General features: G+C 36.6%; 1 protein-coding gene across 1 annotated transcript in view; it reads right to left on the bottom strand.

Annotated features, from left to right (window-relative positions):
- LOC134805157 (calpain-C) overlaps positions 1-13,497 on the bottom strand; it is a 31,135-nt gene extending 17,638 nt beyond the window's left edge. Inside the window, exon 1 of the mRNA XM_063778457.1 lies at positions 13,360-13,497. Within this exon, the coding sequence (XP_063634527.1) occupies positions 13,360-13,497 (138 nt within the window). The remainder of the gene's footprint in view (positions 1-13,359) is intronic.
- Positions 13,498-20,183: the final 6,686 nt, after the last annotated feature.

Here is a 20,183-nt window from a genome sequence, read left to right as displayed (position 1 = left end):
TATTTAAATATTTAGTTGACAAAACATATTATAGTGTAAGCGAATTTTTGTTAGACTATAATTAATGGTAACTGTGCACAGCATGTAGTCACAGTCCATTAAAGACAAAAAAATTGTACGCCTTACGGCACAACATAGTGATACAACAGCAATACTATAAGATCTGTACTTATGTACTATTCATACCTATGTTGGACAAATAAACGATTTTGTATTTTGTATTTGTATTTAAAGCCTCAAACGCCGCAAATATGTCACACTAGGTAGTAGCTACATGTTTGCGGCGTTTTGAGTGGAAACCTTGGGGCCGTGGGGACCTAGCGCGTCGCCTCTATGAGGAGCTGTCAAAGCGCCTCATAGAGGCCTCCGGTGACCAGAGGGCTGGCCTATATTTTGCCCAAAGGATCAGCATTGCCATCCAGCGGGGCAATGCGGCCAGCCTTCTGGGCACCCTACCGACGGACCATGACTTAGGGCTTATTTATAAGTTTTTGTGTTTTGTTGTAAAGTTGTAAAAATGTTATTAAATAAACCTTAATAGATTATTCAAGACCACAATTGTAACTGTAAAAAGAATTAAAACATAACTCCGGCAAACAGTTTCCCTTTACATTCATGTTTAGTTGAGTCACACTAACCTGGCCGCCTCCATACAATCGAAATTACGCTCTCAGTTTAAAACGACATTCTGAAATAACATAACATAACATTACGCTAGTTATTCATTTCTTTTAGTAATACCACTGTACCATAAAATGGGGTGAGTAGGGTCAAAACTGAAATTCAAACCTCGATTACATTTTATTTTTACATATGAAAACTGAATGGTGTATATAATAGTGTTCCGGACGATTGTATTTTAGTTTTTATTATTTTATTATATTTTGGGTAGTTCCATTTCATAACTTTGACGATAAAGAGGAAAACCCACCTCACCCCGTAGTGCCTCGTATTTGGGGTGAGAGGGGTTTACATACAAAGGTGATTTTGGAAGATTGTTGGATCGATTTTTTTTATTATGCGTATTACTATAGCCCCATTTTAAATTGGAATACATTATTTTTGTAGCAGTAGCCTTAAAATCCCTTCTCACCCCCCTCTCAAACCTTCTCTCCCCATTCATAACCCAACTCTCCCCGCGAAACCTACTCACCCCGTTTTAAGGTACGCTCTCAGTTTAAAACGACATTCTGAAATAACATAACATTACGCTAGTTATCAATTTCTTTTAGTAATACCACAAATATCTTATTTGTAAATAAATGATTTATTTATTTTTTTAAATAATAAAAAAATAACATATCATTTGACATGAACATTCTACGTATATACTCGTATCTACGTCTATATATGTCTATTGTCTACATATGGGTGGTACCATAGTCTAATAAAACATGGTCTTCTCTTCCCAGAGTGACACAAGCCTACGTCACAATAACATTGCCACTTTGTATAGCGCTATCGCATATTATCATATAGCGCTGTCGCATGATGACGTAGGCTTGTGTCAGTCAGGTGACCTAGAAAAGACGAGAAGAGAGTATCAGGCGGAGTATATTATTATACCATGGGTGGTACTAGTTTTCGTTGCTAGAAATTGTAAACTAGTTCGTTCTTATGTCTCTTAGCGCCCGCACTTGCACCATCCCCCAAACCCGGGGTTAACCAGTTAAACCGTTAACCCAGAGTCAAATTGTACTGGTAACCATGGTATCTCCAGGCTTAGCCGGTTAACCCCGGGTTAGTGAACGGTGCAAGTGGGTTGTTCTTATTTAAGTAGTTACGGCAGTTGATATCGAAGAAATTTGAGCGTGGGTACCAGTTCACCTTGGGGATACGTAGATTACGTATAGCGATTCTGAAACACTTACACTATCTAATGTTATAAATGCGAAAGTGTCTCTCTATCTGCCCACTTCTTTAAGACGAAACGGAAGCTGAGCTAAAAGTCAATTTTGAGATTTCAAGCTGAATATACCCGTCGCTCTGACGGGGCGTGAGAGACTGTATTTGTGTGTGTAATGCACGCACACAGATGCGTACGCTTGCACCCGCGCGCGCCTCATTGCCGACAATTTGCAATGTTATTTTTCGTGCGTTACTGCCACGAGGCGTTCACTTATTACTTACTGTGTTGCGATTGAATTTTTTGACCCGGCTTACGTTTACGGAACTCGATAATCTTTCTACTACTGTGACTTGGCTTTGTTTACTTGACTTTGCTGATCAGCTTATTGTTTTGGACTCCGTGAGTTGTGGTTACCTATTGGACCGCACGCAATTCATCTACCTTTATTCAAGTAATTAAGCGTAATTAGCCGAAACCTTTATAAGAGTGTAATTCATAAGAAGTACATAAGATATAATTTATGTACTGGTTTGCTGTTAGCTTTTAATTGTATCACTTTACATATATGTTACTCAAATAACTAACACGGTTACACTGTTGTAAGAACATTATTTTTCAGGTAGGCCTTATTATACCTACTATAGGCCTTATTACCTCCTAGTACCTTAGTAGTACTAGTACTACTACGGAAATTGATTCAAAGACTCAAGACTGACTTAAGTGGCAGTAGGGTGTAGGGTTTTTTCTAGGCTTAATGAGTTCGCTGAAGCTTATTTTTTATACTTAGCGCACAGAACCACTAGTTTAACAGTATCAGCTCTAACCACATGTCACCATTTTGTCCTTTACGTAACAATCTCAGGGGCCCAGAATATCCGATGTACCTATCAAATCAAGGTTCTGTACCAAATAAGGCCCGGTTATTATAGTTCGTTATTTTTTAGCATTAGAAAGAAGGTAAACAATCATGACGTGTCTTTTTATTAATAATTATTGAAAAACGCTTTCAAAAATTAGTTTATATTACTTATGAAAGCAAAAGAATATAAAAAAGTATATGATTAATACATACATACATACAATCACGCCTATTTCCCGGAGGGGTAGGTAGAGACCACGGATTTCCACTTGCTACGATCCTGACATACCACTTTCGCTTCCTTCACATTCATAACATTCCTCATACACGCTCGCCGGTTTAGGGTGCTCTTGCTCATTAATATGATTAATATGATTTATAATTCTAACACATTTGCTATGACTTATTTTTCAATGGTAATTTTTAATAAGACATGTCAAAATCTGTTATCTTAATGCAAAAACTAGGGTCCCGTACATAAGTCCGACTCACGCTTGACTGCACATTTCTAATAGGTTTTCCTGTCATCTATAGGTAAAGAACTATTTTGTGTATTTTTCAATATTTTAGACCCAGTAGTTTCGGAGATAAAAGGGGGTGAATGGTAATTTTTTGGCTGTTTTCTTAAATAACTTCGAACCTATGTATTTTAAAATTATAAAAAAAACATTTCCATCTTTAGGTCACTAATTTACATATGTGTACCAAATTTCAACTTAATTGGTCCAGTAGTTTCCGAGAAAATAGGCTGTGACAGACGGACAGACAGACAGACGCACGAGTGATCCTATAAGGGTTCCGTTTTTTCCTTTTGAGGTACGGAACCCTAAAAACGAACTTTAAGCGTGCTAACTTTCAAAATTTCATTTTTTATAAGATAGTATAAGTAGATGGGCAAAAATTTTGCGTCCATGTCCACCAGTGAGTAAGTGATTGAGATACCTAAACATTTAACTTTATAATGTAAAATGATATAATTTACTAACCTACTCGTTTAATTTCAGGTAGGTTGAATAAGGAACCAAGTAACCATGGGGAGGAGCAGTATTTACTAACATTTTCTTTTTGGGTCTTCAGAGTGTATCGTTTCCTTTTTTTTGCACATATTACACTTAAATATATATTCTCTGTGTAAACCCTTACGTCTTTCAATGACAAAGGCAAGATCAGCAAATGTACAATTTGTATGATCGTGCCTGATATTTGAGATCACAGAAAATAAATATTTTAAATCCACTATTCTGCGACCTTCTAAAATTTTGTTTTATCATGATTCATGATCAAAAAGCTCGGATTCAATAGTCATATCAAACGTCGATTATGCAGTTGATGATGAGCTTGCATTTTCTACCATTGGTGCTGCAAATGCATCAACCGGTGGCGATAAACTTTGCCCTCTTGTAAAACAAATTATTATTGTGATTGTGTCCAGCAAAAGGCCAAAATTCGGTTTACTTTCCTGTTTAAAATATTACTAATTTATTCATATTTCAGATTAGGTACATAGGTAACTGTCTGAATGTTACAATGCCAGCTGGCAAATTCTATCACATTTGTTTGTTTGGTAGTCATGGTAACATTCACTTACATTGATATCCTTATTAAGATCTGTATCTTATTATCCAGACCTTAAAATATTGCCACCGTTGCCCTTTAAAAAAATACTGTTTAAATAATTGGCTACTCAAACAATGCTTCTATAGTATAAATAATGACTACACAAAAATGGGTAGTATTGTATATAATGCACGAAATAAGGCCCGATTCTTAAGCGGGTTTAAATTTTGAGGCCATGTCCGCTAATACTATAGACAAAATATCAAGTTTAATAAACACAAAAAAAAAAACATTGATGGGCCTTATTTTATAATTTAGGCCTTACTTTGTAATTTAAAGTAGAGTTAGGCCAAGAAAAATCTATAGCGATTTTGATAGAACACGCAGTGCAAGTATTATTTCAAACGTCGCTTCTATGAAATTATGACATATAAATAACACTTGCACTGCGTGTGCTATCAAAATTGCTGTAGACTTTTCTTGGTCTGACTCTAAAATATTCTTTATTACACCACAAACATAAAAACAAATTTAAAAAAAACCGGCGAAGTGCAAGTCGGACTCGCACACGAAGGGTTCCGTACCATTATTTATAAAAACGGTCACCCATCCAAGTACTGACCCCGCCCGACGTTGCTTAACTTCGGTCAAAAATCACGTTTGTTGTATGGGAGGCCCCACTAAAATTTTTATTTTATCCTGTTTTTAGTATTTGTTGTTATAGCGGCAACAGAAATAAATCATCTGAAAATTTCAACTGTCTAGCTATCACGGTTCGTGAGATACAGCCTGGTGACAGACGGACGGACGGACAGCGGAATCTTAGTAATAGGGTCCCGTGTTTTACCCTTTGGGTACGGAACCCTAAAACCGATTTACAATGTAGATAAAGGTAGCAACAGGCGGTCTTATCGCTGTTAGTTCTTATTCTTCGTTTGTTTAGCATTAGAGTGAAGGTGACGTGTCTTTTTTAAGCATGCAATCGTATAATTATTTAGCTTTTTTTGTAATAGTTATGTACTTAGTGGTTAATATTAGTATTTACTATTTTTTTTTTCAATAATGCTTAAAAACGAAGTATAGATGTCGTAGTCAGATCGTATAATCCGCCGTATTACATTACGGCTAGCCGTTATCAAAAACAGGGGCGTTTTGAAATGCGGCGGTTCGACGATTAGCCGGATTGTCATTGCGATACGTTCTTCAATAAGGCGGCCAACGTTTAGCCGCATGGTACTACTATTTTAGATTGTAGTGACCAGTTCTTTCGGTCGCCTACGTAACCGGAGTTTGACAATGTTTGCAATTTAATTTATTTTTACCATGGTCCCACCGCACTACATGTGTTTCTTTTCCAAAACATTTCCTTCACAACTTAAATAGACGGAGCCCCGCAAGCGGGGCTCCTATTTCTGGGCGGTTTGCCCTTCGGGCATCTGAAGCTACCTAACGAACCTAACCTACTTACCTACCTACGCTTTTTTCCCCAAAGTGTAATGTTTTCACGGACGTCTCACTAAATCAATAGGTAGGTAGGTTAGGTTCGTTAGGTACCTAGCTTCAGATGCCCGAAGGGCAAACCGCTCAGAAATAGGAACCCCGCGAAGCGGGGCTCCGTCTAGTTAAGTTGCGAAAAAAATGTTTTTTGAAAAGAAACAGTCCGACGAACTCCAGATTTGATGGACACCCCAGCGTTTGTCAGGCAGCGCCACGGGTGTTAAAAATGGGAACTAAAAACTGTCAAAGCGGCGGCTAATGACTCGCTGTATTACATTACGGCTAGCCGTGTTGAAGAACGTATGGCGCCGAATACATTCCGGCGGATTCTCATTCAGCCGCATTCAATCCGGCTAATCGTTAAACCGCCGTATTTCAAAACGCCCCTGTTTTTGAAAACGGCTAGCCGTAATGTAATACGGCGGATTATACGATCCGACTGCGACATAGACATGACAACCAAATATTAACGCCATTGTAGGGCAGGATATACAGAACATGAATCATTAGTACTGTCACGCTCCGTGATTGTTGAGCCATTTAGGGTTCTAGCTAAATTAGACATTCCATAGAGCACGAGTAAGTATGGAACAACCAATTCAGCTAGGACCCTAAATTGCTCGACAATTACGAAGCGTGCCTGTAGGTACCTAAAAATTTTGTTAACCCATTTTAACCATGCAATAAAATATTTTTGATTTTGATTTCTAATTTGAAATATTAGAATCAAAAAGTTCATAATAGATTGTATATCATAACTACAAAAATGTGTTCCCTACTCTCAACCCAAAACCCCTTGTATCTTAGGATCTAGATATTTTCACACAAGACGGTTTATCGATAACTTCTTACATCACTAGATTATCGACATTAAATGTCGACTATTGCCCATCACTTTTCTGGCTGTGTACGTATTTAGAAACTTGACTCCGCCCCTAAAATTAGTGCGATAGGGACAACTGCAGCTGAGGCGAAAAATCCTGCGTAAAAATGACAAAAATCGAGGTTTCGTAGTCCTCTTTTTCCTCCCCCAAAACTTAACCAATCGTAACCAAATTTGGAAATCTAAATGATTATGAAATTATCTGTGTCGGACCGTTTTGCTTTTTTGGCTAATTGATATCAGTTTTGAATACCACGCCTCTCATTGCGGCATAGTCTATTAGGCCATTTTGGCCGTTTTTGAAGGGCTCTAGCGCCTTAAAAAACAAAAATATCAAAAAAAGCAAAACGGTCCGACACAGATATTGACAATATTAATCTGTGTTGAAAAAATCATTGCTCTAGCTTCAAAAACCACGGAGGAAAACGAGGACTACGTTTGTATGGAGGAATGACCACTCCTGTTGGCTCTTAAGGGGCTTCGAGACGCCCAAGACGAACCCAAATATGTAGATTTCTTATATGTGAGATCCTTCGCAGTAATCTAGTTACGAAAAAAGTGTTTTTTTGAATAATGTTTAAAAAAATCATTCAAAAACCGGTCAAGTACGAGTAGGACTCGCCCACAGAGGGTTCCGTACTATTTAGTATTTGTTGTTATAGCGGCATCAGAAATACATCATCTGTGAAAATTTCAACTTTCTAGCTATCACGGATCATGAGATACAGCCTGGTGACAGAGAGACGGACAGTCAGACGGACGGACACCGGAGTCTTAGTAACAGGTTTCCGTTTTTACCCTTTGGGTACGGAACCCGAAAAATCCGGTAGACAAAAATGGAGATAAAATGGAATGGAGGAAAATACTAACTTTACCAACAAATCAGATGCGTAACATCTAGAGTTATACCAAGAAAAGTCTGCATCGATTTTTATATAGCCCACGCAGTGCAAAGTTGTTATTTTAAACGTCAAACTTCTATGAAATTATGACGTATAAATAACAGTTGCACTGCGTGGGCTATCAAAAGCGCTGCAGATTTTTCATGGTCTAACTCTAAAAGTCAATTTCATGCTTCGAATTTGCCAGGTAATTAAACAAGATGGCGCTGTACACTTGTACAGTTCCATACATTTTGCGGTAACTCTTAAAAAATTCTTGAGCAGGTTCGATGATTACGATTAGTTACGTATAGATGTTTTTGTCGATTCATTTTTTGGATTTTTTTTTCAAAACGGCGCAGCCATACATTTATTCAGGTCTACAAGCTCACAGAGCCACTAGTATTAGCAAATTAGCAAGTATTAGTAAGCATAGACGGCACATCAATATCAGAATCGAACATTCTAGTAAATATATAAAACTTAATTTAAGAGCGCTGGTGGCCTAGCGGTAAGAGCGTGCGACTTTCAATCTTGAGGTCGCGGGTTCAAACCCCGGCTAGTTTTCGGAACTTATTTACGAAATATTATTTGATATATGCCAGTCGCTTTTCGGTGAAGGAAAACATCGTGAGGAAACCGTACTAATCCCAATAAAGCCTAGTTTACCTTCTGGGTTGGAAGGTCAGATGGCAGTCGCGTTCGTAAAAACTAGTGCTTACGTCAATTCCCGAGATTGGTTGTCAATCGGACCCCAAGCTCCCATGAGCCGTGGCAAAAATTGGCAAACGTGGCGTGGACAACGCGAGGAAGATGATGATGATGATATAAAACTTAATATAAACTAAATAGGTTTGCACGAGATGAAGTTAACGACCCGAGAGACGCTTTTGGAAGCCTGTTTTATTAATAAACCGGCCAAGTGCGAGTCGAACTCGTCCACCGAGAGTTCCTTATAAATTTAACTTATTTTTTTTTACTAAATTTTTCCCTATAGGTGGGTACGGTATCGTCTTGGGTCGTCCCATTCGTTTTTCGTCAATTTCTTAAATTAGTCCTAGTCTGCTTTCGTCACTCATTCTACATTCGTCACAATCGTCGGTGGCTTTCAATGTAGAATGAGTGACGAAAGCAGAATAGAACTAATTTAATAACTTGACGAAAAACGAATGGGACGACCCAAGACGGTACCGTAGGTACTTACTTATAGTTTAAGATGCGTTCCCGATATAAAGGGTCTTGACAGACAGACGGACGGACAACAAAGTAATCCTATAAATGAGGATTGCGATTATTCCTTTTGAGGTACGGAACCCTAAAAACCATAAAATGTCCTTAAAAAACGCATAGTCTATGCTAAATATGGCCACTGTTAATAACTAGGGGCAAAGAGAATAGATAGTATAGAGGGCTATTGCCATAGTAAATTTTGTAGTCACGGTACATTTACTGTCATCTATCGACACACGATTAAAACTTAAAATAAAATTGAAAATGTATAAATTAATAAATAAATAAATATTATTAATATTGATTTTTAATTAATAAATAAATGATTTTTAATTTTTATTGTTCCATACTGACCCATGTTCTTTCACTGATATGTGTTAAAATTGTTAAATATCAAACGGTGTCGTCGACGCCATCTAGCCGAGAATAGGCCAAAGGTATGGCGCCATCTATTCGAGAATGACTTTTTCTTGATTTCCGAGGCACGTTTTTTTCTTTGACTTTATTTATCTTATACGGAGTTACATATATCTTTGCTAGGGGGTTCTGAGTATTCTAACTGGCTACGGACAACAAACATAAAATAAAGCATCTGAGCACAGGGCATAGCAAAGGTGCCAATCGCTTGCGCCGTAGCGAACGAAACTGTGATGTCTCTATCACTCTTCCATATTAGTGCGACAGAGAGACATTAGCGTTTCGTTCGCTGCGGCGCAAACGATTGGCATTATGGCTAGGTCCCTGGTCTCCGTGGTCTCAATAGTTTGGATTGGATAATCGAGGTAACCCTCTTATTGATAATCGCGCTACAAACCTCTATTAGCTAATAGTTTGTCCTTATCTGTCATTTTGACTTATGTATTTGTAAGAAAGGGATATAACATAATTTAACTAAATCAGTCCCGTAAAGTATTTGGAATAAGGGGGTAAATCTTTGGCTCGTTGGGTGGACGACATTCGGAAGATCGGGTCACTTCTGGATGAGATTTGGCTCGGCGTACTCGAAGCAATGGGCTATAAAAGGCTGATATGATGATGATGATCATCATGTATTAGCAACCCGGTTAACCCCGGGTTAGTGACCCTTATTAATTTAGTTTATAGTAGTACCACTGTATATATCAATTATGGAAATAAATATGTTACATAATTAAAAATGAAATACCATCTCCTAAAAATCAATATATCATTTTACCACAATTACTGTCCAATCAAAACTAGTTCTCATTTCGTACGCAATACGGACATGACCTTAAGTTTTTACGCAAAATAAATTAATACTCGCACAAGCAATATTGAACTGTATCCAATACCGTTAAAGTTCATTTTCCAATTATATAACTTAGTCGTGTTAGCAATCTTTGCACGCCGCCGCCGTGCAGTACCGTTAACACGAACTCTGAACTAAAAGGGCGTCAGTACATCACATTATGTATGCACATACGATGTTTTGGAATTAAAGTTTTCAACGCTGAAGAGTAAAGGCTTAAGCGCCTTGTATTACTATGCACTTGTGTCGTTTTTGAATTGAGAGTGTAATACGGTGGAATAGCAGCGCGCTTGTATAGGAATGGACCAGTTTAAACTGGTCCCTCATTTAGTACTACAGTGAGGAAATTACAGATCAAGTTATTTTGGAAATAAAAGAATTTGATTTAGGTGGGAGTAAATTAGTGTCTATCGGAGTTTGTTGATTTCTAACTGAACTCTGATACGGCAAATCTAAATCTCTGTTTTTATATAATATGGATACTGATATAACTACTTGAAATGAAAAGTCTATGTAGAGAAGCTACTCATAAAATTGCATCAATTAAATACGTTTTGTCTTCAGATATAGGTAATTATTTGTATGTAGATTAACAAAGTATTTTATAAGCGAGAATTGTTATTATCATGAATTCGATATTCGGCCCCTGTGGCCCCTGTTAAAAGACTAAAGGGGCCCGCTGCGCGATTCGAACTTAGATGCGTCAATAGGATATTTGACTACTATTCAAATCAGTTCTTTTTTCGAACTGTCAAAACGCTACTAAAATGGAATTGATATGAATATATGAATGAAACACTAGCATGTGACGTCACGATCAAATTACTTACTCTTTATAGTTTTATACGGGTTTCAAAATATAAATTGTGCCCGACGATATCAGCCTGTCAGATGTGTTGTTGGGAACTGAAACCATTATCGTCCGGCGAACTGAACTGGTAATCAGTCTACCCCTTAAGGGATGTAATGTAGGTACACTAGGTAAAATAAATCATCTGAAACCGCCAACCGCACATTGCGCGACCATTTAAGTTCAGTGTGTGTGAGAGTAAATGCTCTACCAACATTTATCTCTACACATAAAACAAAGGCCCCCGCCTCGTCCGTCTATCTGTTCGTTTGTATGTATTATGTTCGCGATAAACTCAAAAACTACTAAACGGATTTTCATGCGGTTTTCACATATCAATAGAGTGATTCTTGAGCAAGGTTTAGGTGTATAATTTGCTAATATGGTTTTGTGTAACCCGTGCGAAGCCGGGGCGGGTCGCTAGTTTGATTCTAGAACAGAACAACAGCTGATTTTCATACGGACCTCAGTTTTAAACAATCAGGGCAAGTTAAAGCAGGTGAAAGTTTTGACCAACTTAATACATTATAATGTAATCGAAATAACAACCGTAAATCTTGTAACGCAAGGTCTCATTCACTTTGACAGATGTACGGAACATTGTTTTTAATGTGGATTATATTAAGTAGGTATACTTGGTCAAGCAGATCTTGTCAGTAGAAAAAGGCGGCAAATTTGAAAAATGTAGGCGCGAAGGGATATCGTCTCATAGAAAATTTGAATTTCGCGCCTTTTTCTACTGACAAGATTTGCTTGACCATCTATAGTAAAAGATTTTGAGAGTGACGTCGGCGAGGTCTACAGACTACAGACTACAGACTGTACAGTCTGTACCCCAAGTGTACAGACTGTACAGTTATTCGATAGGGTGACGAGCGTTCGCGTTTGCGTTATGTTTATTAACAAGCTTTTATTAGGTCGACCTGTATGTAACTAACTATGTAATGGAATCTAAGGTAACTAATTTAACCATCTTCCAAGGATCGTAGCGTCATGAAAATTGGCAGCTGTATGTATTAGTTCTGATGACAATACAATAATATGGTACTGTCGAGGCTGATCTGATGATGGAGACAGGAGGTGGCCATAGGAACTCTGTTATGAAACAACGCAACCTAATTGTGTTAGGGGTTTTTAGAATTGTCTCGATGAGTATTAGTTGTCTGTTGTAAGAAAAGTACAGTCAGCGATAAAAGCTTGTACCAAAAATGAAATTTTTGCCAAAAACTTATTTTTGTATGGGATTTCGAACAGCGCGCCAAGCGGGACGTTTTGGAAACTCCCAGACTAGATGGCACGCAAACGTGTACGTCACGTTACGCTGTCGAATTAAATGTACAATAGGGGTAATTAGGTTATTAATTATTTAAGTTTAGGTTCTAATTTTAAGTCAAGTTTAGTATCATCTTCAACTAAAAAAAAATATATATGGACCTAGATTTCATCTAAATCGGTTCAGTGGTTATTGATTCCCCATACAACCTTCTTTTCCACTTTGTATTTCACAAAAAAAAGCATAAAATTCGTTGACGTAGGCTCAGGACTTCAGAGGCAACCGAACTATATTTTTAGATTTATAAGAGATCGTTAGTTCGGTCTTCGTGAAATCCGTAGATTTTAATCATTTCCTTTAATTAAAAAAAAATACGTGAAAACCGAAGGATTTTGGTGAGTTATTTGGGCGGCAGGTGGAGTATAAAATGTACATACACTCAAGGCAATTACAAAGTTACTTCAGGAAGTAATTAGTACGAATAATTACTTTATGCTTTGCACCAGTTTCTTATCGCATAGGTAAGTAGGTACATTAAATCTGCATTTGTTTACGTTACATTCAATAATACGTAATAGTGTAATTAGATTATGTTGCTATTTATCAATGTTTTTTTATCTTATTCTACTTTGATCTACTAGTAGTTTTTAGAAATTATGAATGTATTGAAAACGAGTTCCAAAATTTCCATCTAAAATGATATTTCCACAGGAAAACGCTTAATTAGGTAGGTAGGTAGGTACTAATACTATTTTTTTTCTCAAATTAAATTAGTCATCTTAAAGCAAAAAAAGTTTTACTGTGTTCTTACCGACAACGGAAGGATAATAGTAGCTTACCTTTGTTTTGGTAAGGAGTCTAGTCTATACGTTTGAAAAACTTACCTCAGTTTTACGTAAGCGCTACGCTTAAAAGACTTCAAACTTTTCAGTGCGAGTCAAGTTCAATTTTGAGTATTTTTAGAGCGTGACTCAGATAGACTTCCGAGTCTTTTGAGCATGCGTTATGCTTTTGTCGAGTCTTTTTGGAGCATGATTCGAAAGATAAATTTTCGTGTGCAAACAAGCCTGCAAGGCCCGGAGCGTCCAAGATATACTCGCGCTATCCACGCGAGGCCAAGGGCCGAAGGTCAAAATGCTCTCCGCAAGTGTGTTTAGAGAGTCCGTTTTTTAAGCATAGTTAGAGTTTGTTTTTGTTATTTTTCCCTTACCTTGGCCCTCTTCCACACGAAGTGGAAGGGCGGGGTCTGGTGGTAGAACACGGAGGCCTGCGCGGCCGGGAAGTCCGGGTCCTCCCACAGCTGCCCGCGCTGCTGGCACTCCGCCTTTATCTTCTCGTAGTCCGTCATTCTAGGACGAGAAAAAAAGTTAATTACAATGTGTTTGTGTGCGTCCGTCTATAAGACTACTTATCTAATATTAACACAAAACAAGAAATACTATGGAATAGGGAATATTACGCAAAACTCTGCGTAGGGGGCGCCACTTCCACTATCCATCGCAATCTGGGGGTCTACCGCGAAACAAGAAAATCGAAATTGCATTATCTAACCTCTCTATCACTCTTGCATATATACATAAATCGCGGGTGTTCGGGTGTTCGCACTTAATCGATTTTATCAATAAGAAAACAGACTTATATAGGGTAATTGCGCTAGTTTTCGTTCACTTCACGATATTTGAATATAAACCTACATTGCTGCACAAATTTGGACTTATTGCAACCCTTCATGTCTAAACAATATATCTATCTACAAAACAATGATATTTCGCAAGTAGCAAATTAAAAATTAAATATATTATTTGCTAATCCGTCAAGTGGACGAAAACTAGAGCATGGACACAAACTTGGGCAATGACCCTATTTAATCAAAAAGTAACCAAAAAGGTAGATATTTTGATATATTATATGCCGATTTAAATTAAATCTATAAAATAAGATCATACATATATGTATGTATATGTCGCAGACCGTCTATAATGAATGTATGACGGCTGCGTTTGATGGAATGTCAAGTATTGAAGAGTGATTCTCAAGAAAGTGGCATCGACAGGTTAAAGTTAATGAAAACAATTTTTTTGTATTTTTTTTACTTTTAAGAATGAAGAATATGTTTTACTACTTCAAGTACTTATCCCAAATTTTCAAGAGGGAACGGAAATTGAAGAAGTTTTTTTTCAAGACTTACAATTACCTATACATTGAATACAGGTTAAAGTTAAGCAGGTAAAGCAGGTTACAGTGAAAAATACATTCTTTTTTGATTTTTTCTCTTGAACGGATAATAATACGAATGTCTCACTTTTAGCATAGATGAATAAACCTTCATACAATATTAAAATGATATTATTGCATTAGGCCCCATACCAAATTCGTAAAATAATCGAGACTAGTTAAAATTAAAATTTGCACCCCAAGACGAACTTTCATCCCCTTTTTAATCCCCTTAGGGGTTGAATGTCCAAAAACTTGCAATTACTTTTTTTTGTAATCAGCTATTACGCCTTTCTAAGAAGTTTCTAAGCATTTGTAATGGATTCAAACTTTCAACCCCTTTTTAACCCTGTTAGGGGATGAATTTTACAAAACGCTGAAATAACCTTTCCTGTCTTTTAATAATATCCCCAAATACAAAGATTCAAGTCCCGCGTTCGAAAAAATTTTTGATATTCATACAAAATTTAACCCCTTTTTCACCACCTTAAAGGATGAATTTTCAAAAACGCTGAAATTCGTTTACTTGTATTTTAATTTAATACCTTTTTACAAAGTTTCAAGTTCCTAGCTTAAAATAAAATTTGCACCCCAAGACGAACTTTCATCCTCTTTTTAACCCCCTTAGAGGTTGAATTTCCAAAAACGTTGCAATTACTTTTTTTTGTAATCGGCTATTATGCCTTTCTAAGAAGTTTCAAAGCATTTGTAATGGATTCAAACTTTCAACCCCCTTTTAACCCTGTTAAGGGATGAATTTTACAAAACGCTGAAATTACTTTTCTTGTCTTCTAATAATATCCCCAAATACAAAGATTCAAGTCTCGCGCTCGAAAAAATGTTTGATATCCATACAAATTTTCAACCCCTTTTTCACCACCTTAGGGGATGAATTTTCTAAAACTCTGAAATTCGTTTACTTGTATTTTAATTTAATACCTGTTTACAAAGTTTCAAGTTCCTAGCTTAAAATAAAATTTGCACCCCAAGACGAACTTTCATCCCCTTTTTAACCACCTTAGGGGTTAAATTTCCAAAAACGTTGCAATTACTTTTTTTGTAATCGGCTATTATGCCTTTCTAAGAAGTTTCAAAGCATTTGTAATGGATTCAAACTTTCAATCCCTTTTTAACCCTATTAGGGGATGAATTTTACAAAACTCTGAAATTCCTTTTCCTGTCTTCTAATAATATCCTTAAATACAAAGATTCAAGTCCCGCACTCGAAATAATGTTTCATATCCATACAAACTTTCAACCCCTTTTTCACCACCTGAGGGGATGAATTTTCAAAAACGCTGAAATTAGTTTTCTTGTATTTTATTAATATATCTTTTTACGAAGTTTCAAATTCCTAGCTTAAAATAAAACTTTTACCCCATACAAACTTTCATCCCCTTTTTAACCCCCTTAGGGGTTGAATTTCTCAAAATGGCTTCTTATCTCTTGTACAATTTATAAATGTAATCTATTGTGCAAATTTCAACTTTCTATCATTTGTAGTTTCGGCTCTGCGTTGATGAATCAGTCAGTCAGTTAGTCAGTCAGGACACTTGCATTTATATATATATATAATAATTAAAATAATATATAAGAAGATAGATAGATATCGATTATTTGAGAATTACTCTGAAATAGTCTATGCTTGAGTGTGTTTGACTGCGATACAGTGACTTTTATTTGAATGACCCGAACAGCTTCTTTAATGGATTGGTTCCTGGCTGATTCTGAGGACAGCCCGAAATGAGATGGCATCCTGAGTGGAACCGTCAGTCAGATTTGAATTGGAAAGTATCGCGGTCAACCTCACTACATTCCTGTAATAAATATTTTATGAATTCTATCGTTTTAGCTGTGCCGTATGTGCTCCCCGTAATATACAGGGTGGAAAAATCGAGTGCCACATGGATGGCAACTACCTTAAATATTGTAAATAGCACATTTTGTGTAAAGGAGACTTGCATTTGTTTTTAAAAACAATAAATTCAGCATTTGTAGTGTAGTAAATAAAGGTAGTGGACCCCGCAGTAATTCCTCAGCCAGAAAAAACTTTACAGTATGATAAAGTATCAATAAATAAAAAGTATTGTATAAATTTCCAAAGAATAATAATAATAGAATTAAAGTAAATACCTAAAGTCTTAAATCGTTAATATCTTTTTACGGAAAAATGCTCCGTTCAAACTTTCTTCACCAGACATATTCATGTAACGTATTGCAACAATATATGAAATATCAAAAAAATATCCCAGCAGAAATACCAGTATTAATAAAATAAAATTTTTTGGCGTGTCTTGGACCGGAAAATTGCTCAGTCTAATTTTTTCACTGGAATGCCATTTTATTGCCGTTTTATACCTACAAAATGAAAATCTAAAAATTTTCCACTCTCAGTTTTTAATAGTTCTATAATACATACATTTCGATACGCATTTTTTTTGGATTTTTTTACCCACTGCGCCAAATTATATTCTAAGATCATATAAGAAGAAAAAAATGACAGAGCAATTTTCCGATGAAAATGAGCGTCAAAAAAAGGAAGTATCATAAAAAAATATTCTCATGTTTGACAAAATTTTAGATTTTTTTCTAGTATCACATACTGATACAAATAACTTATTTTGTAAAATAATTTTGGACTGAGGAATTACTCGGTTCAATATATAATCAGATTTGTGTTTTTACCTAACTTAGGACTGTTTTTTTTTTGGATATTTATGATGTTAGTCTCGGCTCATACTATACAATAACCAAGCTAAATTTCATCGACTGAGAAATTAATGCATGGGTCTCCATACAACAACTTGCTTCATTTACTACACTATTAAGGATTTATGAAAAATCGGTTGCCTCAGTCGGGACTAGAACCGGTCAAATGTGTTAGTTTTCGTTTTTCATGGCCTTCCGTTATTCTGATTGTATTTGTTATTTAGAGAAAAATGAACCTTATCAGTAACCCTTTCAATCTGCTGATGCAGATAAAAAATAATATACGGCAAAAATACGGCACGTTATTTTTTGACACATTTGATCGGTTCGAGTCCCGACTGAGGCAAGCGATTTTTCATAAATCCTTAAATGCAGAATTTATTGTTTTTAAAAACAAAGGAAAGTCTCCTTTACACAAAATGTGCTATTTACAATATTTAAGGTAGTTGCCATCCATGTGGCACTCGATTTTTCCACCCTGTATATATGTAATCATGTTGCAACGCCTAAATGAGGCTGTGAATGTGATATAGTTTTCATAATATTCATATTTCATAACTGCCGGAGTAAAACTACCCAGCGGGAGCAATGTACATACATTATACGGTATAAACATTAGGGCAACACTTTATCTTAAAGTCATACAATTATTATAATAGTTCTTTGGGAAAATGGAACTCGGTAGCGTTACGTACGATTGTTAAGATTGAATGTGTGTGTGTGTGGCTGCCTGAGAAATGAGTCACCCTGACACACATGTGCAACTCTCCAATGTGTGGCGCGTCGCATGAGCGGTAGCGGGGCAGCCCATTTGTTTGGCTTATTATTAACCGGGCAACTAAAATATTAAACAGGAACTTTCATTGGGCATATAATAATATAAATTGGCTGTGCATTAGTATTTTAGCGCCAATAAAATTATATTAGCCTCAAATATAAGCATCATATTATTAAAAAGTGGCAGCAAAATCAAGCTACCCTAAATAATTTTAGGGAACTTCAAGTGATAGGTTCGCGTCTAAAATAATAAGTTGGCAACTAATATTGTAAAGTTGTAAATTGAAAAATTTCGTAATCCACAAAATAAATCAAATTTATTTACCTATGGTCAGTATACTTAAGGTCGAAATTCCTAATCATGAAACACCTAATGGCCATTATACGATTTGGTTTTTCAATTTTTAATTACTAATTTTTCAATAGTTATCACGGTGTTCTGCCCGAGTCAAAAGATAGGTGCGACGACGAGCGAAGCGAGGAGGAGCGTGTTAGGTTGACCGTGTTAGTGACCAAACAAACTATTTTAAAAGAACTTCATCTTTTTTTAAATGTGCTTCATAAATGGTAATATAGTTTTGCGGCAAATATAGTTTTTTTTATTTTATTATTGATTTAGGAAACAAACAGTCACATAGAAATATGTTTATAAATACTTGTAGATATACAATTAGACCTATAGGTTACCAACATATAAACTAGTTTGATGTATTCAAAAGGTACTGATACACAATACAGTACGTAGCGGCCCCCTTTTTTAAATACCTGTCGTTAAATTTAAATAATCACGATTATTTAGCAGTGGCGCTAGTGTGCACGTATTTACCTATCAATGGTCAGTATACTTAAGGTCGAAATTCCTAATCATGAAACACCTAATGGCCATTATACGATTTGGTTTTTCAATTTTTAATTACTAATTTTCAATAGTTATCACGGTGTTCTGCCCGAGTCAAAAGATAGGTGCGACGACGAGCGAAGCGAGGAGGAGCGTGTTAGGTTGACCGTGTTAGTGACCAAACAAACTATTTTAAAAGAACTTCATTTTCTTTTTAAAATGTGCTTCATAAATGGTTAATTTTATATAATTTTAATAATTTAGGTGCCAAATAAATATTTGGTACCTGCCTATTAATAAACAAAAGTCGGTGGTAAACGAGCTCACGGCCGCCTGATGGTAAGCCGTTACCGTAGCCTATTCGTTACACGCGCGTTGCCAACCCTTTAAAAACCTGTAGGTACACTCCCTTTTTGAAGCCCCTCGAGAAAACCTCGGCAGATACGAGTACTATGGGCGCTTTGTTTTATCCGCTACTATTGATGCTGACTATATATCAGATATATCGGAGCGGCCAAAGCGCTAACAAATATCTAAACACGCCCCTATTGTCAAGGCGTTAGAGCGCGTGTTCAGATATTTTGAGCGCCTCGGCCGCTCCGATATATCTGATGGCGACTGTACATGAAACCCTTAGTAAAATGTATGTACGAATCGTAAACCATTAACCACTTGCACCATCCTACTAACCCGGGGTTAATCCGTTAAACCGTTAACCCAGTGTCAAATTGCACTGGTAACCAAGGTAACTCCAGGTTTATCGGTTAACCCCGGGTTAGTGGATGGTGCAAGTCAGAACAGCGACCGCCCCCGCGCCCGCTCCCGCCGCCCGCGCGCGCCGCACGGATGTCGTCGACGGATGTACCTATCTGGCGCAGGTTTCACGACGACGCCCACTCTTCCTACGCTACCCGCGGCTCTCATACAAATGGTCAACTAGCAAGGTTGACAGTAGGTACTAGGGTTGCCAACTTTTTTTTGGTGAAATATAGTATTTTCCAGAATAAGGCATCAAAAAAATAGTACATTTCAAAAAATATAGTACTTTTAGATAAAATACTAACCATGAGTGTAATATACGTTTAATCGGAAATATAGTATTTTAGCGTACTATATATTTTTCCAAAAGTATATAGTACAGAGAGCCAAAATATAGTACAATACTATATAATATAGTACGGTTGGCAACCCTAGTAGGTACTATACTTGCCGCAATACCAACTATCTCCTTTACCCTTGTTAAGAGTGAAAGAGATGGCGTCATGACCTGACTCGCCACTTAGTTTTGCGGCAAATATAGTTTTTTTTATTTTATTATTTATTTAGGAAACAAACAGTCACACAGAAATATGTTTATAAATACTTGTAGATATACAATTAGACCTATAGGTTACCAACATATAAACTAGTTTGATGTATTCAAAAGGTACTGATACACAATACAGTACGTAGCGGCCCCCTTTTTTAAATACCTGTCGTTAAATTTAAATAATCAC

Source organism: Cydia splendana, chromosome Z (assembly GCF_910591565.1).
Source record: "Cydia splendana chromosome Z, ilCydSple1.2, whole genome shotgun sequence".
In the NCBI taxonomy this organism is placed as follows: domain Eukaryota; kingdom Metazoa; phylum Arthropoda; class Insecta; order Lepidoptera; family Tortricidae; genus Cydia; species Cydia splendana.
Note: the sequence above shows the minus strand (reverse complement) of the source record. Positions and strands in the feature narration are given on the sequence as shown.